The sequence below is a fragment of the Cupressus sempervirens genome, chromosome 9 (assembly GCF_028749045.1).
Source record: "Cupressus sempervirens isolate cs-2001-9-10 chromosome 9, ASM2874904v1, whole genome shotgun sequence".
Lineage (NCBI taxonomy): Eukaryota > Viridiplantae > Streptophyta > Pinopsida > Cupressales > Cupressaceae > Cupressus > Cupressus sempervirens.
In genome coordinates this window covers 339903981-339927615 of record NC_143126.1, presented here as the reverse complement: position 1 = coordinate 339927615, position 23635 = coordinate 339903981, and the positions used below count along the sequence as shown (strand labels likewise).

The following is a 23635-nucleotide window of genomic DNA, read 5'->3' as shown; positions in this document are numbered from 1 at the left end:
TACCCCCCACCATCATCACCATCAACATCATTTGGCGCTAACATACAGTGCAAAGCTAGATTCATCACCATCACAGCAAAATTCCAACATCCTTGAAAGAACAACATAAGCATGCCTACGTGATTAACTAGCAAATCACATTAATATAACTGAGTTAGTATCCACAGGTGTAGTGAACCTTGGGGTTTTTCTCATGTTCTTCATGAGTATTTACTTTTCAAGAGAGGGATTGAGTGTTTGATATTCCATATCAAGTATTCAATTGCTATGTGTTATGTAGTGGTACAAAACTGACATCAACAAAAGTCTTGTGTGAGACTCCATGGCTTAGTTTTATGATTTTATGCGTCACCCACTGTAAGTAGCTATGGTGAATGTTGTTATACTAAGATAAAAGATTATAGTGACAATTTGTGATGAGATTTTGCTAATGAGTTCTTGTTGCAGCTTCTTATGTTTGTCATGTTAAGAGATGGCAAGACATACAAATAATCTCTCTTATTGAGAGGGAGTGTTAATTTTTTTGTACACTGCAAGAGATATCATTCAGGGGCCAATGCATTTGGAAATGCTTCGTATTCTTGTGAATTGACTTCTTATCTCTATCATCGCTACCCAAACTTAAATATGCAAACGTTATCATCTACCATGCTTGGTTGGAGTTGTTTTGTCTTATTTTGTGACATGGGATCGTGTATTCAGCTAGATGTTTATATCATTGTTTTTTGTCTTAATCTACGAATGAAAAGGATATGTATTACCAACGAGTCAAGGATATGTAACCACTGTCTCTTGGCATTCCGCTATTGTAATGTTGTTAGATTTTTAAGTGGCATCAAACAATGATTCTTCAAAAAAATGACAGATGTTTAGCATTTCTCCATGAATTCTCTTTTAAAACTTGGAAGTTCCCTCATTGTTTTTTCGTAAGGCAAAAGACAATGTATGCGTTGGATTTTTTGAACAACCTTATGCATTCTCAGAGACGCGTAGATATATTACTTTTTGTGATACTACTGTAGGTGTGTGAGAGAGATTCAAAAAGTAGATGCCTGGATGTATAGAGTGATGTAATTATTGTATGTGTTACATTAGGCAAAGCTGTGTTTTATTATATCCTCTAATCAATATATGAACAATTCAATTATTGTAAGTCATACTACTTGTGATACGCATCTATGAGATACTACCAATTTCATTTCTTGACATAAAGCTTATTGACTTATTATTAAGTGTTCATGATCAGAAGCTCAAAGATCTTTGTATTTATTTTGGAATATAATAAAGAGAATATTTTCTGGGTGTGGCTTGGTTATTCCCTCAAGTAGAAGGGTTTTCCCAGGAGAAGTCTTAGGTTCTTTTTCTTTTTTGTTGCGATTAATATATATTTTCTCTGTTGGTTCATAAACTTAACAAATTCAACAATAAAAATTCTCATCAAATCCTTTATTCAATTTAAAATCATGAAAATAAAGTCTACTCTTAAGTGCATGCAACTTGCAAAAGATGTCAAATTCACCAACAATTGAACAATGAATTTCCTTAGGAAGTGTTTTTGCAACAATCTCTTCCAATCTCTCTTTACAAATGATAGAGGGTCTTATATAGGAGTTCAAAAACAGATGAAGGGCCAAAATCAATTTAAGATTGACAACCAAGATTTAGATACCTATCCCCAAATTAGGGTTTATGCTGATTATCCAATGAGAACCAATGAAAAATGAACAACTTAGAGGGAGCTTATGTTAATGGAAGAAAAGGTCAAGTTCATTGAACTTGGATGCCCTGCCCTGGACTTTGTTTGATTGGTGGATCTAGATGGTTGCCACCTCAACATGCTTATCTCTTTGAATGAAGTTAACTTCATACAATTCTTCTTCAATTTTAAGAATTTGGGATTTTGGAAAATATTATCAAATTGCTCCGTCTATAAACCTCCTTTAACTTAGAATTTTCTCCCTTTGAATGATTTTCTTCATCTTTGACCTAGATCTTGGACTCCTTGGTGCAAACTTTGAAACCTTTCTTGTCTTGAATTTCTGCATAGGTGATGAAGTCCTTGGTGTATTTGTTTTCCTTGTTTGTGAATGTCATCTTTCCTTGTACGATTTGAATTCCTTCCTTTGACCTTGATCTATGGAAGGTTTCTAGCATCTCTTTTCTCCTTGTTTGCCCTTGATCATTCATTCCTCATCATGAGCTTGCATCAAACCTGTAAAACAACATTGAGAAAATTGTCAATAACTCGTTAAAATGACTTCACCAATATTTCCTTTAATCTAGAAATGACCTTATGAATTCTAGAAATCATGAAGTCTCGTCCATGGGAATACACTTTCAAGTTTGGTTTCTAGGAAATTTTTTTTACCTAGGCAATTTTCACCATTGCTTCCTTAATTATTTCACTAATTTCCCAAGCATAGACTAAACATTTTTCCTTCAAAACTTATTAGCCTTTTCTCTCTTTCCTACTTGGAATTTTCTTTACACACTTCATGATTTCAACCTCAAATGGCTTTGGAATCCACAATATTAACTTTTTTGTCTCCATAGAGTGAATATCATCTCTTGGTTTATGTTCTTCACCTAGGTTGTCAACACTCTGCCAATGTTCCTCCTAGCCTTAGTGAGCTCCCTTGAAATTTCTTTGTCCATGGTAGCCTTGATAACATTGAAGAATTTCGAACACTTGGGACTATTTTCTCCCTCCTTGTCACAACAGATTTCATCATATATTAAGTTTTTTTTCCTTTGTTTTCCTTGAGAAGACTTCATGCAAAATCATGAAATTTCCTAGCACTTGACAATTCTTGGCCAAATTTGAAGTCATCCTAAGCTGGATAGACTTGGCTTGGAAATAGGAATTTTCCATGAAAAAACTTTATTTAGAAACAAGAATTTCCATGAATTCTTGGGCAGACTTCATGCCTTGATGAGAATTTTGCCCTGCCTTTGACAAATTTACCATGTTTTCAAGGCAGACTTCATCTTTGTTTGAGAAATTTCTGCACTATATTTTCCTCGTTGTATTGATATTACCTCTTGGAAAGATGAAAAAATTCCATGTTACGAGAGAGCATGAAATTTATGAATGTATGGTATGGAATTTTAAGTCTATTTAAATTTTATTCTAATTTCATTTTGCATTCCTTTGTCCAAAATTCATCTTCAATCCTTTAAAATTTGAATTTTCAGTCAAGAAATAGGATTGAAAGTATGAGAAAGCAAACATGAAAACATTGAGTCTGACCCAATTCTGAGAATCTTCAGATTGAAATCCTGAATTTGGAATGAAAATATCTTTTAAATCTGCAATAATTATTTTGGGCCTGTTAATCAGATTAGAAAACCCTTTGAAAACTTTCAAAGAAATTCTGAAAATTGTCTCTAAACTTGAGATAATTTGGACTTTTAAATGAAAATTGTAAGAATTTTCCCAAGGCAATGAATGTAATGCCAATATCTGGAAACACAAGAGAGACAAGAGATGATCAAATGAAAATCTCAATAATGATCCAATGATAATAGATATTCCGATACAATGCATGTAGAAGTGTTTAAATATATAGGCAATACAGGATATCTAGGAGTTATGCAAGTGATAAGCATCACAACTAAGCACATGCCCACCAAAGGTGGATCATCCTCCATTGTGCATGAAAGTATGTGCAACAATGAGAGGATAAGAATACAAAGGTGTATCATACAAAGAGAGGTGTGAGACAACATGTGCTCAAATAAAGTGCAAACTCCTATGTGTCTACACGACAACTAATATGAAAATGAATTATCCTAAGTAAACTTAAGTACAGTGAAATTAGTAATATTTAATTACACCACAACCCCCCTTAAGTGCAACTTAGGGGAATGCACTAAAGCTTACAAATGCTAGATGACAATGCAAGACGGGTCCTGGCTACTAGGCCATGTTAGGTACCCATGTACAAACTACAAGTGCAAAAGATATGCAATGCAATCTCCCATAAAGCGAAGAAAGAGGGAAAACCTCATGGGAAAACCCTCCCCCAAAAAGGAGAGATGAAAGAGAAGCAAGGTGCATGAATGAATGGAGTAATCAAGACCCTCCTATTATGACATACATCATGCATCTACAAAAAAGAATCCCTCCATAGGAAAGAAACAAGGAGTAATGAAATATCCCCCATAGTGAATAAACTCCTGCAAGTATGGTGAATGTTTGAAGACAAAAGGTGGTCCAATGTCTACAAACAACATTTCTCCCCTTAGGAAGAAGATTCACCAAGTGCAAGTGCAAGAAGGCTTCCCATTGTGGATAGGACGAAGGAAGGGGAATCCAAATGAAGTATGATGTCTCTGAAGTTTGAAGATTTGTTGCCGTGTCCTTTTTTGATGAAGATGCCATGAACCAATCAGGATCAAACCCGATAGAAGGTGACAAAAAAGGAACTAATGGTAATTGATCCATGTAGGAATGTTGATCAAACTCGGAAGAAAATGATGTTTCCTCAAAAGAAGTAGGAAGAGATGCAAAGAAGCCCCCCCCTCCTGAGTCAATGTAGAAGCTGAACCAAGAATATTATATGATTTTCCTCCCTTTTGGAAGAAATGGTGCCATAAGTGTATCAACGAATCCTCCCCAATCGATAGGAAGAACCCTCAAGATTTAGGATGTCTCAGGAAACTAAATAGGAATCTCCAAACATGAGTATGATCAACCAAGCAATGTGACATCTAAAGTGAAGTTTGAGACTCATGAAAACCAATCTCCAAAAGACTCGATCCTCTTCTCTAAAATGTAAGAGACTTCCTCCAAATGAGGCGAAGATGCATATCATCAATAATGTCTCCCAAATCCTCAATATAGGACTCCATAAACAAATCTCCAATGTCTGTCAAGAAGTCATCCCAAGGAGCTATAACTAGAATACAAAGAATTTCTTTTTGCACTTAATCACCTGAATCCATGGCTATGCAAGTACCATCATGAACAACAATGAACGTCATATCAACTAGAGAAATAGTAGATGCAATTCAAGACTTTGGATCAACAAGACGCTCATATTCTGCAAGTTATGTGATGAACTCTATTGTTTCATCATCATAGGGAATGTTATATGCATCAGCAAGTGAAATCAGACAAAATGCAACTGGATCAGCTCGTACTGGAGGAATAACTGGGTCTCCAAAATGTCCCCAAATCAGATTCCACTCTAGGAGAGGGGAAGCATTGAACTTGTTATCATCCATGACCATATAGTAGACTATATGATACCTAAAGGAGTAGAGACTCATTCCACTAATACCTCTAATATATTCATTTTTAACCTCCCAAGGATATCTCTTCTAATATGTCTCTGGCTAAGGTATGAGTCTATAAAGATTAGGCAAGATATTAAGCCATCTACAATGTGTGATGATTCCTTGCCCATAATGCATAAGTACCCCTAGTTAATTGTATGACGGTAGTATGTTCCATGATTATATCAATAATGTACCCCCAAAATGCAATGAATCAAAGAAACCCCTCTAAATGTATGATTTTGGCACTTTAAGTTTATATGTAGTGTGAGTACAATTGCCACTTGCTCAATTTGGCAAAAGTGGAATTCTGATTTTAATTATTGCAATAAAGAACATGAAGCAATAATAGACTCAATACAATTAGGAGACAGATCTCTAAAGGATCCACAAAGTACAAGTACCCCAAAGGCCAAAATAGACAAAATGTTGAAAGTGAAATTTTTATCCAAATAAGTGTATTCTATGATAGCAAATCTGGATTTCTTTCTATAAATAATGCACTTTAAAAAAAGGCACCTGAAAATGTGTCTATATGAGCCTAAACAAACCTTCTGAAGTTGCGAAATCAAAGATCTGACAAGTATAGTCACCAAAATCTGCACTTTTTGGAAAATTTGTCCACCAAAATCAGAAAATAGTTGCACCGGTAAATAATTCAGGAAATTTAGGCTAAAATAATAATAAAAATTGCATTAGATTTGGAGTCAGTATGACCAAATTATGGTTGTACAAAGTTGTACTACCAAATCAAAACTGCAAATGGAGAGGAGTCTAATTATGCAAGCATCCGATGACGTCAGCAGAGCTTAAAATTGACAGTTGGATGACTGTTAATGCAAAATAAAACTGCCCAGATGTGGATGGTTAGATTGTCATCAAATTAAACACAAAGAAATGATGATGACATCATGTGATTAAAATTGACGTGTGTGGGCTCGTCAAGGCCAAAATAGGAAAGGGCGTCGACGACACCCAAATACCCTTCAAATTTAGGACAGTGAAAATTGTAGAAACTGCAAAAAAAAAAAAAAAAACAAAAGAAAAACAAAATACCAGCTTGCCCAATCTGGAAATGCAAGGAAGCCACATATTTGATGAACCTCAATGTTTGTGAGGGCAACTTGGATGTGAAGAAGAGTTCAACTGGGAATGTTGGATCTACAAGCTTGAATGTGACCACCCTTGCCTTATCAATGCTGGTCGTGCCTCATCTGCAATTCAATTTACAAATCTTTGTGGGCTTGCAATGATACCAATTGGTTGTGACCGAGATGGCATGTGGGCTATCTTTGTAATGACCTCGTATTGGATCTGACTCGGTGTTGGTTGAGTAGATGTGGTGGAGCTCAGTTAAAATGGTCATTGTAACAGGGATGCCTAATCATGTGCTTAGCTCGGGCTCTATACTCGCTCCAAGGCAGATCAAAGTCACAATGTGTTGTGGCCCATATTGATTGGTCACCTTGGGATTTAGTCATAGAGGACGATGCAGATCGCAACAAAGCTTTCTCCAATGCCTTTTGAACCTACGAGCTACTATTGGCTCTTTGATATTAGATGTGATCAAATGTCACCCAACTCTAAATCCGATATAGTGTCATGTGCAATGGTCCAGATGCCAGATCAGGCTTGGCCATGTCGTGGTGACTCTTTTACTCGCTTGATGAGCAAATTGCACATCATAGTGCTCGTTGTTGGTGAGGGGCAAGCTCTACTTGTGGGTCCCCAAGCGTGGGTTGGTGGTCTATGTACGATGCATGGGCTCTTTGCTTGGGTTTGCGCACTCTAAATGCTGATTGCAATCAATGTGGGCTTGTTTGTGAGTTGGATTGATGTTGGCGATCAGATTGTGAATGTGCTTCGTAGCACAACCCCAATGTTCACAGGGCAATGCTAGAGTCATCAAGTGACACCTCTATAGAGGGATCGGGCGCCGAAGACCACAGTGATTGTGTGTTGATGAATAATGTCTCACAGTATTTGGGAGTTCGCCCTCCTCTCCATCCCCCACTCACCCCCGCTAGCTGGAAATCTTGGCCGATGAACTAGTGATATCATGATGATTATAAGTCTTTCCACCGCTCCCTGCGTGCTTCCTTTGTTGCTCACTACCCCTCTTATACTTAGTTGCGTTCCTCATACCAATGACTTCTTCGTCACAAGAAGCACTCATTCGTGGCTTTACAGTGTAGATCCCTCCGTGTTACTCTCGCTCGCAACCTAAAAGCCTTTTTGTCGTACCTTGTTCCCCTGCCCTCCACCCTTGACTGCACTCTCTGGTGTCCCATGCCTCCAATCTTTAAGGAGTATATGAATGCCTCAAATGTGTTGATGGCAATGTGAACAATGGCATTGGGCAAGGAGAATGAGCCCACGTAATGGAAAATGTGGTTGGGGAATGTGAGACGTTTAGTCCCACATGCGCCCCACTTTTCTCTTTCAATTGTGTATAATGCAAAGTCGTAGGACAATTAATTGAATTTGGACATGGCTGGTTGATTGTAACTCTGTCCACTAGTAGAGCCGAACATGCTCAGTATGGTCGAGATTTGAGTAGTAGGTCCTCTGCAACATTGCTCTATTTTGATGCACAATCTAGGCTGAACTGGTTGAAGTAAATTTTGCCCCAAAAAATTGCAAATGCAGAATAATAAATGGCGGAAAACTAAATGTAGACCAGATAAAAACAATTGAAAATTGATTTTTCTGAATAAAAACATCTAATCATACCCGCCAATTTGTAGATTGGGCTGCCCAAGCCTCATTTGCAAAAAAAATTGCCTCAAATTTGACTTTTTCCTAATATAGGCAAATTTATAGTCAAAATTCACCGAAACAACCACCCGGACACAATGGTGAGGTCCAATCTTGCTCTAGACCCTCCCACAAGAATGCTAATCCTGGATTTGAATCGTGGCCCTCCAAAAGATGAAGCAAAATGTTCTCCAATGGCTATGCAATGTGATGGAGCTCTAATTTTTAGGCCTCCATTTCTGAAATATTGTCCAAATATTTCAAACTAAAGGACAAATCAATCAATTCAGGATTCTATTTGTTGCAGCATAGTAAAAGGATGTCTGTGAAACTTAATGCTTTCAAAAGTCAGTTTTTCTCTTGAACCCAAAAGTAACAAGTTCATTGAATTATTATGAGAGAAATGGATACAAACCTTCAGTAGATGGATAAAAGAGTTGGACAGAACTCTAGTTCTTCTTCTTGGGAAAGAATTGGTAACGAGGTCTTCTTATACTATGTTTCCACTTCATACGAATATGTACAGACCTAAGGAGCATAATAATTTTGAAACTATTCTTACAGACAGGACTGTGCTTCAAGGGGTTGCCCTCAACATGAGAAAATCAAGTATTTGTTTTGCAATTGCATGCTTGAACTTGCAGGGATTCAGAGTGTTGGGCTCCTCATTGCTGGAATCTAAAGGATCTTATCATCCAACTCTGTATGTTAGTTTTCTTCTTATAACACCATCAGCACTGCCTCGGAATTTGAAAAAGTGAACTTATTAACACAGGCCTACTGATGTCTTCAGCTGATCATGATTAGCTTCAACATCGCCACCACAGTGCCAATATATATACAACTAAGCAGTTAATGAAGCCACAAGGAGATGGATAGCATCCAGAGTACAGGAGCATTATTGATAAATAAAAACCATGACCAAGTGTAATCAGACACAGCATCATCTCTGATTTTACCAGTCCCGGGAAGCCAGGCAGATCATATTTCATGCTATATATCAGCTTGGTTGGGATATCGTCCAGTTGAGTATCTTGCAAGTTGATAAGGTTGGAGATCATGAATATTCTAGTACACCAAGCACTTAAGGATTGTGCGTCTGGAAAGTAATAGTGTGCAGATGGAAATATTTTAGTAATCAGCTGGGTGTAAGCAATGACATTCTTAATGATGAGTTTGAAAGTTTGTTCAATAATGTTGGTAATACCATACCTAATTACACATTATCCAATGAACTTTCATTCTGGTCATGCCTAATAGATGAGAAGAGAGTTATAGTTGTCAATATTGTGCAGCCCAGATTCCAAGATATGTTCAGATGAAATTAGTAGAACAGTATTAAATTACAGTTGTACAGATCAACCAGCATACCAATCTGTAGTCACATGATTTCTGCACCTTGGATTCATTGGGAGATCGTTCTTCATCTGGAAGTAGCCGTGAGAAGCCTTTGTCTTCTCAGATTGCGTTTTATGGTTTTATTTTAATAGATACTTTTTCTTTTTTGCAGGATTAATGATGAAACATGGAAATTTCCAGAAGAAAGATCTTTACCTGGAGTATGCCATCATGAGCAATCTAATGGATATTCCCCCACGATCATGGCAATCATATACAAATGCATCAAACATTCAGAGGATTGTGTCAAAGATCGAGTTGCGGTGGAATGTTCAGATAAGCCCAACAGAGATATGAACACACATAATATTATTGATCTTTGAATAACATCAAAATGCTATGGAAAGTATCAGGAGGCAACCGCGGCAATATATATAAAGACAATAAGAATTGACAAGACACCATACAAGAACCGATGAGCACAACCAGATGGCTTTAGTCTTGTGGAGTCTATTTCCCGTGGAAGAAAGTTCCAAACTTTAAAAAAAAAAAAGGCACAGTTAGCAGGAGAGTCTCCACCGATAAATGCATGTGACGATATATGTTGAGCGAATTCTTCAACGGGAAAATTATATACAATGAATAAAAGGTATGTGTTATGTGCCACATCTCAACTATGGCAATTGCTACCCCTGATGGAACTCAAAAACCTTCGCATCTTGGTTATTAGCAGCAAACTAGGAAGAGTTTAATGACGAACGAAAGTGTGAACAAACAAGTCAAAAGGCCCGATAAAAATAGTGTGAATCGCAAATGTATGATGATGGATCCTCATCAATAATGAGGTAAGGGATATGCGAGGGACCCTATGCGGATATGGAGCATGCGTGTTTTGGTTTCTTCTAATAATTATCAAATTCGAATTTGGCCATCATATAATGAGCACAAAACAAAAAACCGATCATTATTAAATTAAAATTACATTAAAATAATACGATCAGTTATTTGTTACCAAGGGATGCGATGATTGAAAATATCTCTTCGTCGGTTATAAATATGAGATGTAAAATTGACAATTCATATTCATATTAAAAAAACAATTTTACATATGATGCTCTATGATGTATTTTATTCTTCCAATGATAAATAAATGAAGTTTTGAACTAAGCCTGTGGATGGTGGATTATCAAATGAATTCTTGTGCGATTCTAGAGTCAAAATGTAATTGATGAATCATCCGTAAAGAGTGTCTCCAATACAATTTTATTTTTGGATCAGTAAGAAATATCTATTTAATTTATTTGCATTAGAGTTTTAAATTATTATTAAGTTGCATCCTCTTTATAAATTTATTTATTTATTTTTCTATAAATATTTTACTATTCGGATAAGTGGACTGGGTCATTATTGCATTTTAAATTTGATAAATATAAATATTGTGAAATATTTAATTGTTTCCGTGTTTATGTCTAGTTTGTCTCCACAAGAGTTAAAGTGCATCCTAGACTAGTTTAAAATTGCATTTATATAATTGATTCGTCGTGTCTGAATTGTTAAAATTGTTTATAATTTAAATATATTAGACTTTATAAAGTTGTACGCGTCAACTTATAATATTGACTCCAATTGCCCATTTAATTAAGCACTGATCTTTTATTCTTGATTCATAATCTATATGCTGGCAACTGTTTCATTTTTTTCCTTTGAAGAATTAATATATTCATTTGTTGCAATCATCTGTAATAATTATTTTTTATTTGAACTTTCATATATTCATTCATTATTTTCAATTCATAATTTGCAAGATAAAAGCTTTCTATAATTCTTGTCGTTTTGAAAGTTTTTGTTGTATTCGCATTCTAACCAATCTGCTTTAAGCATACTAGATTTAAGATTGCTGTCCAGGATCAAGTACACCCGCCTCGGTTTTGCAGAGCCAGAAGCGCAGGGGATTTGGATTGCATCAATCAATGCCGTCAAGTTGGCCTTAATCGGTTGGATATCCCAACATCGAGCAGGCAAGGCTCGTAGGATTCCAATCTGCAGTTTTGGGAACCAACACAATGAAAGACTTCTTCGGCTCTAATACCATGTAAGAATTTGCCTAAAGCTCTAATAGCATGTAAGAATTCGCCTAAGGCAATAAATGTAATGCCAAAATCTAGAAGCACAAGAGAGACAAGAGATGATCAAATGATGATGGATATTTCAATAGAATGCATGTAGAAGTACCTAAATATATAGGCAATGTAGGATATCTACGAGTTATGCAAGTGATAAGCATCACAACTAAGCACATGCCCACCAAAAGTGGATTATCCTCTATTGTGCATGAAAGTATGTGCAACAATGAGAGGATAAGAATACAAAGGTGTATCATACAAAGAGAGGTGTGAGACAACATGTGCTCAAATAAAGTGCAAACTCCTATGTGTCTATATGACAACTAATATGAAAACACATTATACTAAGTACACTTAAGTGTAATTAATAATATTTAATTACACCAACAAAAATCCCTTAGCAAACATGAAAATTCCAAGAAATGATCATCAACAATCATGAAATTCAATCTGAAAGTCGTCCAAAATCTTTACCTTCCTCTAAAATCAAAAAAGTATTGCTAACTCCAAAGCTATGATATCTTGTTTGTAAATGAATATAGAACAAAGCTCATGTATTTATATGAAACAATGATATCAAGAAGGGATCAACCTCTACTTTATTCATTTGTTTTGTTTTTTGTTTTTTTTTTCTAGTGGCGAACTTGGCTAATTTTTCTTAGATAAGCTTTATTTAGAAACTGTTATTTTTCCTTCATTGAAACTTTTGCTTTGTTTTGCTTTCTTCAGGGAGCTCTTATAAATTGATCCTTTATGCTTTCTTCTAGAGGTTCCTTAAGTTGGTCCATTTTGCTTCCTTCTAGAACTTCTCATTCCAAATTGATCGTTCATCTTTTCTTTATTCTAGAATTTCCACATGTGGGTGGACTTGATCATGCCTTGAGGAATTTCCTTCTCCTTTGGTGGACTTGGGAATAAGACAAGGATTTTCCAAATTTCAATGCCTTTCAAACAAGGTCAGTGTTCACTTGGCAATTAGGATCTTCCGAGTTGGACCTCACGCGATGTTGAGAATTTCCAAGCTTGATAAGGCGGACATGGTGTTGACTTAAGGAATTACGAGCTTGGAGAGCAGAATATTATATAGAATATAACATTTAAGTCTCCTATAATTTAAGTTATGCATACATACATACATACAGACACACACATATATATAGTCAGGATGTTTGAGAGTAGTTTCAGATCTCTAGGAGTTATGATGGATATTCTGGATTTTGGAAGATTCAAAAAAAAAAAATCTAAATTAGCCAAATTTCAGTAATCAACATGCTTCCATCAGTGTTCTTTTCCATAGCATTTTCAAACATTTCTAAGATTTCTAATAAATATGATATTGGAACAAAGATTTTCTAAGAAATTTCACAAATTTTTGTGGTCACAATTTTTCGTGCTTTTCCTATCAAATCTGTCTATCCTAGACAGATTTGATGTTAAAAACAAGAATTTTATACTTGGGTGATTTCTCACTATTCTCAGTCACAAATGTAGCCTTCAGCCTTTCCCAAACTAGAAACTTCTATAAAAAAAATCAAACACAAAAAAAAAACAAAAAGGCAAACTCTGATTGCCCTGTAATTGCAAAATATGAAACTTTTAAAAAAGCAAAAACCAATAAAAACATCTTTGCCTAAGAAACTAGGAGTTGTCAAAATTGACCTCAAGCAATATCAATCTTTGTCCCTTGGCCCTTCTGAACTACTAAGAGGAATGCCCTTTTCTTCTTCATATTATTTAGCCTATTTATGATACTTTATTGTGAAATATTGTTGTTATTCTGTTCTTGCAATAAAGTAATTTCAAAACACAGTGGCAGTTCCTCTGGCAGTGACATGTTTAAATTAATCTGGACCTTTTTCATTATCGTCAATGCCTAATTTAGCATTTCAATCAACTAGAGGTCCTTCCATTTCCCCTATACCTTATAGTCAAAACTTCCACACTGTAACATCTGCCTTGTTTTAGATTTTATTTATTATTTCCTAGCTGCTCAGTAGCACTCAACCTAAAATGGTTATCACAAATCACTATTTTCAAGTCCATTTTGATTAGATTCAAAGGAGTGCATTTCTTAGCTTCCTCCTTTACTCATTTTTAGCCATCTTCTAATATGCCCTCACTTTCTAAATGGCCTCATCTAAATCAGCTGACTTGTCTAGATGTTGAATGCCACAGACTAAATGATTGTACATCAATCTCACAAAACAACTCCAGTGATAACTCCATGCCAAATCCTGTGGCCTATGGAAGCGCTAACTCGCACTTCCTAATCTGTAGGAAAACTAAAAACTCGCTCAACATTTGCAGTGCTCCACAGATAATCAATCCATCTTCACCAAATAGCAGACATGTTTTGAGTGGCCTGAAAAAATCTAGAAAAATTAAACTTTCAGCAGTCTCCACCAACTTTGGTAGGATCCTAATAACCCACTAACCAAACAGTTAAGGTACCAGAAATGTTGTTACCTTCACTCTTATAATGATTCCTGAGGCACCATGGGCCATATTCAACCATTACATCTAAGATAATTCAGCTAAACCATCAGAAAGTAAAGAGTCATATAGAACTTTAAAAATAAAACTGTTTCAACTTCCACGATGATTCTTTAGCTTTCAGTGATTTGTGTCATTATAAGTACATTTGTATCAGTTATCACAATATAATCATAGAAAGTCGAAGATAATCAGTAATACAGATCCCTCAAGAACATGCTCTGCACAGAATGCACAAATAATAATATTTCCTGTTTCCAGTTCTAATATGTTTTCTTTGTCTTACTGCAATCAACGTTCATCATACATGATTTTATTCCAATTAAAATTAATTACACAGATTCAACACATCCAGATTATCATGATTTAAAGTGTTCTCCGAATATCTCATAGGATTTGAATACTACATTGCAGTGCCTTTTAATTTTTTCAGTATAATACTCAACAAACTATTACATATTTTCATTTTGTCACCATATGTGTAATTGAAGCATCCAAGAGTTTTCACTTTTTAAGTTTTAAATGGCAACAATAGTTTGCAGAATTTTCTTACAGCGCAGAAGAATATTTACTTTTAGCAATTGATTCAGTGTTTTCACATGAAACAGCTCGCTCTCATAACATACAACCTACGGTAAAAAGCTGCAGCATAACAGTCAGCACTAGCTCCCCCACAACCTGGTTGTCCAAGATTTCACCCACTCCCACAATAGAACTTAATTAAAGACATCTCTATAGGTATAAACTATAAAGGCCCGCTACTATTACGCATCTTAGGGTAAGGAATGATTGTATGCAAATGAAGAGAGAATATTATAACTCTTATGCAGCTGCTATACAGTCGTTTTTTATTTATTTAATTTTTATTTTAAGCAACTTTCAAATTTAACTTAATTTAGCACTAACAAAATTATTAAGCATGTTAGACTGTCAAGATTGAAGTTCGTGATTTGACATAATCAAGCTTAAGGTCACTTCCCAAAGACAGGTTGAGATAGTCTGTTCATTGAACTTTGTCCATGTTGGACAGCATTGAGTTGAATTAGTCTATCAAGTTTAGATTCTTCTGTGAGACTATTGAGTTTTGTCCATTTTGGACCACAGCATCTTGCCAAGGTCTGTGAAGCTTGAAATCAGTTATAATTAAGTAAATCTTATGAATTGAGTTCACGCTGAGTTTATGCCAAGTTGGTGAGCAGATATCTTCTTCTGTGTGTTTCTAGTAGGGTAAATTAATCCTTTAGGTCGCAAAAAGAAATATGAACCTGCTTCTTCCGCAAATTGAGGACCATGTGTTTCTCTTAACCAGTGGATGAGATCACGGGGTCGGGAAATAGTTCACCAATCTTCTATCAACCTTTAGAAATTCAGCAACCTTAGGTGTTACCAGAGAATCCAAGTGAGACAGCCATACTCATATTTTCCCATTACCCCTATTCTGGTGATATGTGATGATTGTGCGGAAAAATCTTCTGCTCGGAGAGTTAAATATTGGCATGTGACAGCCATTTCCTTCGGCCGTCCCATACTTTTCGCTTCTATTTCAACTTGCATTATTTTAAAATTTAGAGTGTTTCCAGCTACCCGGGTTGTTTTTGCCCTGATATTCTTCTATTTAACTGAATGTTCCTTGAGTCCCACTGATCTACTTCTACCGCCTACAGACAGCTTAATTTGTTCTTATTTTCTGGATGAAGCTAGGTAGATGTCTCAGAAAAGGTATCTTCCTTTGAAGCACTCGTTTTAAATAATGTTAAAGCAAGGGGTATTTGAGACGGTTACCTGAAATACAAGAAAATTGCGAGCTCTAAGGAGAATTCCAAGGGACTTCATCTTGTTATTGTAGTCGTCCCATGTGACGACCTTGTTATTGATTCGGTAGTCGCTAGCGCCGGTGCCTGATACAGAGCGCGTGAAATGAAGCTCCTCGCCGGCAGGCGTGAAATAGACGAGCTTGACAGAGGCCTTTCGGCCTTTGGGATTTTGCTTGTCTTTGTCGTCCAAGGCGTAAATAAGGTCCCTGAGATGAGCTCCCCGGAGGTTGGTGGAGCGCACCCCCAGCACGAAGCTGATGGCGTCCATCAGGTTCGACTTGCCTGCGCCATTGGGACCAATTATGGCCGTAAACCTCTTCAACGGCCCTATCACCTGATGACCTGCATACGACTTGAAATTTTCCACCTCCACTCTCTCTATTCTCCCAACTCCCGCCATTTTTCCTCGCAGGGTTTGCTCTTACAGTGCTCCAACACTAGAATTTATCCTGGGGGAAACGAGTGCTCCAATTTATAGCCAGATAAATTTTGAAACGAAATTTCACGCTTTCGTGCAATTTATGCTACCAAATATAGACTTCGGGAGGTAGTAAGATTTAGTTAGAGATATATACCATCTATAGTTTCTTCCCGTGTAAAATATTTTGGACTATCATCATTGCAAAAGTATTATGTGGAATTTATATAAATTCGACTTTTAATCAATTACAATATCAATTACAATACCGAATATACATTTGGGTTTTGGGTTTTATGGGTTTGATGGTATGAAGTGTGGAGTATTTCACATTTCTAAGGGCCTGGTTGCTAGAATACAACCGGAATAGGAATAGGAAATTAGAATATGATTTGTATTCTTTGTTTGGTGCGTGGAATAGGAATAGGGAATAGGAATACGTATTCTCATTTTAGCCTCAAAATGAGCTTTTGTCCATTCCAAAAAATACCTGTAATTGGAGTTGTTATTCTTGCATTCATTTTCGCTTTCTCAAATTTGATTAAATTTTCAAATCCGTTTTGACCTGGGGTGAGTGCGGGAACTTTCTTTTCAATATTTTCAAATATTTCAGCGATTTTCCAATGGCGTCGATTGCATCTTCAAAATATTTTCAAACGACACTGATTGCAAGTTAACCCTATTCCAATTTAAGCTTTCATAACCAAACAAGGGATAAACAAGATTGGATTGCATTTTTCCATTCCTATTCTTCATTTTCCATTCTCATTCAAATTTTCTATTCTAATTCTCAATTCCTACGCTTGCAACCAAACGAACCCTAAGAGATAAAAGGGAGTTGTTGATGATCATATAACAACATTATGTGTATCTTTAAGGGGTGCATTAGTTATACTAATAATACAAGAGATGCAATGCATCATAGTTCCTGCCTAACGCATAATGATTGTAGAGGTGTAGATGAGTGAGAATCTAAATTAACATTATGAATGTATTAATTTTTACCTAGAAATGCACTTGTGATCTGATAGGATTGCTCATATTTTGTTGTTAAATTCTCGTCCTAGAAATGCACTTGTGATCTGATAGGATGGCTCATATTTTGTTGTTAAGTTCTTGTGCTATATTATTATATCTTTGGGCATTTAAGCCCAAGAATAAGAGGCCAAAGTTTCCAATATGACACTAAGTACTTAATATCATACTATGATCAATACATATGCTTTAGACAAATTTGCACCTTCTAAGTTGACAATTTAAATTATGTGCAACGAGAAAAGATATCCATACCAATATTTGAATTATAGAACTTGAAGAAGTGATGAAGCATTTGGCGTATCACATTATATGTTTAAGCATACTATGCATGCTACTAGACAACCATAAGTAGTTGGAATAACTCCCCCAACTATGTATTATTCTCATCTTGATTATCAAATGGAACTCACACTATTTTTAATCATTAGCACTGGACAAAAACTAGGATAGAGATATAGATAGAGATAAATAATAGTATACAACAATAACAACATAAACATATATGCAGAGGAAAAAAGGATAGATAATATAGAGGAGGAAGAGGAAGAGAGAAAATAGTAAGATAGAGTGATACCAACATAAGTTGTGTGAGAGAGAGAGAGAATTAAATATAATTATTTTTCTTAATAAAACAAATAGTCAAAATAAAATCATGGTTATAATAAAGAATTAAAATATATTATATTTTAATGCCATGCTTCTATTTTTTTATTTTTTTAAAAGAGCTATGCTCTAATAAAATGGCGAAAAAAGCGAAATTATATCCCAAATTTAGTCGCCTCTTCTCGAATTTTGTTGTGTTCCAGCAGAAAATGACTCCCCAACCTTCTCTAGCGACCAAAAATAAATTTGAAGCCCTTACGCAGGCAAATTCAAGGCAAGGAGATATTGGTAAAGTGAACAATCACAGTTTTGATTCATATGTTCGACAACACACCAGGCGAATCTTGGAAATTCGTGGCAATTATCCTCACAAAAAAGAAGATGGCTGGCAATCAATGTAGAGAAGGAGAAAATGGCCCCAAACTCGGCAAAAACTAGACGTCGTGGAAGAAAAAATTTCAAAACAAAAGTCATTTGCTTGTCAAACTAAATTTGCGACAAATTTTGAGCCTAACCCTATCTCCAAACTGAAGGAAAACTTCAATCAGAAGGAGCACCTTCAAAAGCCTCGATGGATTTTAGAAGTGAATGTGATCCCTCTTGGAAAGCAACTGGAAAAATCTTCCATAAACTCAAGGGCTCCATCAAAGCAAATCCATGAGAGTAACTAGCGAATTAATCACACTGAGAGAGGAAAATCGGTTTACATACCTCTGCATCGAAAGACAGAACAACTAGCACATAAGGAAAGAACCACAACCGGCTCTAAATAAATCTTTACCAGTCAGTATTCATCAGGCGAAGAACTAATTATAAGCAACTCTTATAATGAAAGAAGATGGAAGGATTATGAGGATAAGAGCATCTATATGTATTGGAATGGTCTGCCAAGGAGGAGATCTAAGCTAGTAAGCATCATTTCCACAATTTGGGGTGACAAGGTAAGTACCCTTAACTCATTTTCAAAAAAAATTTGGTTCATTCTATGTAAAAATATTCAAGAGAAGGAGGAAATTTTAAAATCAGATCCATTATATTATAAAGGACATCACATTAAAATTTTTAAATGGCAACCTAACTTCAACAAAACTAATATTGAAAATATGGTAATGATCAAATGGAAGGAATGTAAAGAAATCCCATTAGAATTAATAGAAGAATCCACCATTAAAAAAATTGGCAACTCTCTGGGAAAAGTAATAGGTTTCGAAGACAACCTAAATAAAGCCAACAGGATTAGGGTTTTGGTTAAATCAGGTCAAAATCAACCTATAAATAGGAAGATCATTACAAATAGATCTATATACATGTTAACATTTGAAGAATACTGAAGGCTCGAAATTCATAAAACATTAGATGCCAACTTTGCTAAATCTCAAATTATCAATAACATAAAAATTCATTTAAAAACTAAAAGAAACATAGGCAAGACAGCTGGGAGAGCGGAAATGGCTATCACAAAAACTCCACTCCTTCAAGAAACAAAAATATATGAAAAAAGATCCTCAGATAGCAGAACTGCACTAAGAACTAGTAAAGAAGATGTGGATAAATCAAAGGAAAAAGAAGGGGAAGAGAAGATCAGTTATCAGCATTCACTAAATAAATTCAAGAAATGCAAGGACTATTAGAAAGAAAAAGAGGCCATTGAAGAAATGGAATTGAATATTGTTAGATTAAACCAGCTTCACCATGAAACCCTGCTGATTCAAAATGATTTGATAGATTAGAGTCTATTAGGAGAAGAGTTGTATAAGGAGCATAAAGGGAAAGCAGTTCAAGTTACAGAATCAGGAGACATACCAGAAATGAGTGCAAATCAATTTAAGGACAAGAAGGCAGAGGGAGAATCGATACACCTTGGATCAATTGAACTTAGATTAAAGGAACAAAGGTCAGAAAACATAGTAGAGCAAGCTCCAGAAACATTGCAAAATATGACAAATCCAAATGATGATACTGAACAAGGAGTCATCCTTCCATCGGTAGACTCAACCCAGTGGAGCAATATAACTATTAGAAAGGAAGGAAAGAAGAAAAATTACAAGCTTTGGCAAACTCCCAATAATGGGAAAGATATGTTTGCATTAGATAAAAAGGATAATGGATCAATATTAAGAGTAACTCCACATTCTGTAGATATAGAATCCATTTGGGGTGATGAAGAACTAAACTGCTAGACAGATAAAGAATGTTACAAAGAGAATGATGTAATAAAGCCCATCCAGATAGTAGCAAAGGAAAATCAACAAATCAATAATTTGTTAATCAAAGAAATAATCTTAGAGAAACTTTAGGAGGGGGAGATCTCCTCTATAGCAGATAAGTTATGAGAAGAGCAAAACCTTGATAATATAGGCATTGCTATGAATCAAGAAGGATTTAAAACTCTAATTTGTGGAAAATCTAAGCAGAAACGTGGAAGAAAATCACTTAAAGAACTTAGAGAGGCAGCAGGGCAGGTTAAGGATCAAGCAAAAATCTTTGATATACTGAACAACGGGAAGGGGAAGTTCCTTCCCAAGGAGCAATGAAGTCAACAGCCTAGAATGCTAGGGGTCTTATCGCCCCTAGCAAAAAATGCTTGCTGAAGCGTAACCTCACCCAATTCGACACAAATATCTTATTATTACAAGAAACTAAACTTAGCCAAGAAGAAGGATTATAGTTAAATTGAAAATTGGGAAAATGGAAATCAGAATTTCAGCAGTCTCAAGGAGCTTCAGGAGGATTAGGAATAATTTGGAACCCCTGAAAAATCAATATTGAAATGATCTCCTCTCAAGTTAATTGGATGGGAATAAGAGTCGTCAGCACGAAATCAAACTTGGAAATAGTAGTAATTAATGTGTATGGACCGACAACTATAGATGACAAGATGGAAGTATGGAATGAGATCAGTTCATTTCTTAATTCAATGACTTAGGAAATAGCCATTTTAGGTGGAGACTTCAATTCGGTCTTAAGCATAGAGGAAAAACAAGGTGGGAATAGTCAAAGTAATAAAGCTATGGAAGGATTTAAAAATTGGATTCAGAGGGACTCTCTCTTAGATATCAAAACCAAGAATGGAATCTACACCTGGAATAATCGAAGGAAGGGATTCTGCTACATTGCTGAAAGGCTAGACAGATTTCTTCTAAAGGTGAATTAAGTATGGATAATCTGATTGTTGTGGAAATATTACCTATGGCAGGATCTGGCCATTTCCCAATGAAAATGGAGATCAAAGAACAAAGTAAACCTAGTAGAAATCCTTTCAAATGTGAGAAAATGTGGTTTATGGATAAAAGTTTTATGGATCAGATTAACAATTGGTGGTAGGAGGATCAGTTTGAAGGATCAAAAATGTTCTGCCTAGTCTCAAAACTAAAAAAAATTAAAAAACAAGATTTTGAACTGGAACAAGATACATTTTAAAAACATTTTCAAAGAAAAGTTAGACATTGAAGATAAAATCAGTAAATTAAACAAGGAGATTATAATAAAAGGAATGAATAATGAATCTTATCAACTAGAGAAAGAATATCTCTTGAAATATGAAGAGATCCTAGAAAAAGAAGGAATGTTTAGGAGGCAGAAATCTAGAGAAAAATGGCTCCTAGAAGGAGATCGCAACACAAAAAAATTTCATAATAGTACTATTCACAATAGAAATTATATTAATATTACGAAAATTAGAAACCCAAAGGGGGAGCAAACGGAAAATCCGGTCAAAATTGTTGAAACTTTTATAGAAAACTTTTATGACACGTTTAATAACTTTGGCTCATCAAATAAACTTGCCCAAGATGAAATGTTGAAACACATTCCCAAGTTGATCAATAAGGAGGATAATAGATTCCTTAGCGAACCTTTTACTCTTATCGAGGTTAAAATTGCACTCTTTAGTATGAATCTGGATAAATCCTTGGGTCCAGATGGCTTTCAAGCATTCTTCTTTCAAAAATGCTGGGATATAATAGGTGTGGATTTGTGGAAAGCCTTAGAAGCAACTTGTAATAGTGGATCCATATTAACTAAAATTAATCATACGTTCTTAACCCTTATCCCTAAAAAGCATGAAAGCACAACACCTGGAGATTTTAGGCCTATCGCATTATGTAATACTATATATAAAGTATTCTCGAAAATTCTAGCCAATAGACTCAAAAACTTCCTGCCTAAACTCATCTCAGAAGAACAAATAGGATTCGTCCTTGGCAGATCTATTCTAGATGGTATCTCAATTATACAGGAAACTATCCATTCAACATTAAAAAATAAAGAAGCTAGCATGTTACTAAAACTTGATATACAAAAGGCATATAACAAGGTAGTTGGAGATTTCTTTGTAAAAACTTAGAGGTATTTGGCTTCTCCAAATTATGGATTAACATTATTTTCCAATGTATTTCAACCCCCAAAATCTCGATTCTTATCAACGGTACCTCGGAAGGCTTCTTTAATATCTCAAGGGGTGTCAAACAAGGAGACCCTATATCCCCTTTCCTATTTATTATTATAGCAGAAGCATTCGGGAGGGAAATTAAAGTAGCGCAAGAAGAGAATAAAATCATTGGGATGAAAGTCACAAACGAAGTTGAAAATACCACCCATCAACAATTTGCTGATGACACAATTCTAGCTGGAATGAGTATGATTGAAGAGGCTGACCATATGCAATATATTTTAAACACATATACAAAGGCATCTGGGCAAATGATCAACACTGAGAAATCAAAAATTTTCTTTCTAAATACTGATAATGAAGTTGAAGACCAAGTCTGTCAAAAAATAGGATTTAGAAAAGGCAAATTTCCATTCAGATATTTAGGGATTCACCTAGATAAGAATAAGCAAACTAATCCTGGCTGGGAGCATATACTCAGGAAAATTGATTCTCAAACTGAATCATGGAAAGGAAGATGGTCAATAAAGGCAGGGAGAGCTGCAAAGATTAAAGCAGTTCTGACAGCTATCCCTTCATACCAAATGTCCTATTCTCACCTACCCAAACACATTAATTCTAAATTGGAAAGCAAACTACGCAATTTCTTTTGGAAAGGATTGGAGGACAAGAAAAAAATTGCACTAATTAGCTAGAACAAAATCTGCAAACCAAAAGAATATGATGGATTAGGTATTAAGAATCTGGAATGGCAGAACGAAGCTTTAGGAGCCAAACAAGTCTAGAGACTTTATCAAGAAAGAGATAGGAAGTGGGCAAAAATCTTATACAATAAATATCTAAATCCACTAGATAAAACTTCATTATTCAGAATTAATTCTCCCCCCAAAGGATCAATAGGTTGGAACTTTCTTTTGAATAATCGAAGCCTAATTTCCAAATACCTCACACGAGATATAGGGAACGAAGATGAAGCATTATTCTGGGAAAACTCCTAAAATGGGAACCCTCCTTTGATTAATTCAAATTTCTCTCCTAAAACAATATCACATCTTAAAACAGTATGGGGTACAAAAGTAAAAGATTATATAGAGAAAACTGAATCAGATATAGGTAAGTTATGGAAATGGAAATCACTCTCTGAATGTGATATCAATCAAGAGGAAAAGGATAAAATGGAATCATTATTAAAACCTCGAACTATTACAATTAAAGGCAGGGAGGATAAGCTATTATGGGAAACATCAAAGGATGGAATCTATAAAGTCAGAGAAGGATACAGGATGATCACAAACTCACAGCAATGGGAAGTTAGCTCCCTACCTTTGAACCTATGTTGGGATCCAGCACGTCTTCCTAAAGCAGGAATGTTCCTCTGGAT

The 23635-nt window shown here is 35.5% G+C and overlaps 1 protein-coding gene across 1 annotated transcript in view; it reads right to left on the bottom strand.

Moving 5' to 3' along the window:
• The window catches only part of TTN8 (Structural maintenance of chromosomes (SMC) family protein), a 188954-nt gene extending 172600 nt beyond the window's left edge, over window positions 1–16354 (bottom strand). Inside the window, exon 1 of the mRNA XM_089800051.1 lies at window positions 15774–16354. Coding sequence (XP_089656177.1) covers window positions 15774–16205 — 432 coding nt within the window. The 5' untranslated portion in view covers window positions 16206–16354. The remainder of the gene's footprint in view (window positions 1–15773) is intronic.
• Window positions 16355–23635: the final 7281 nt, after the last annotated feature.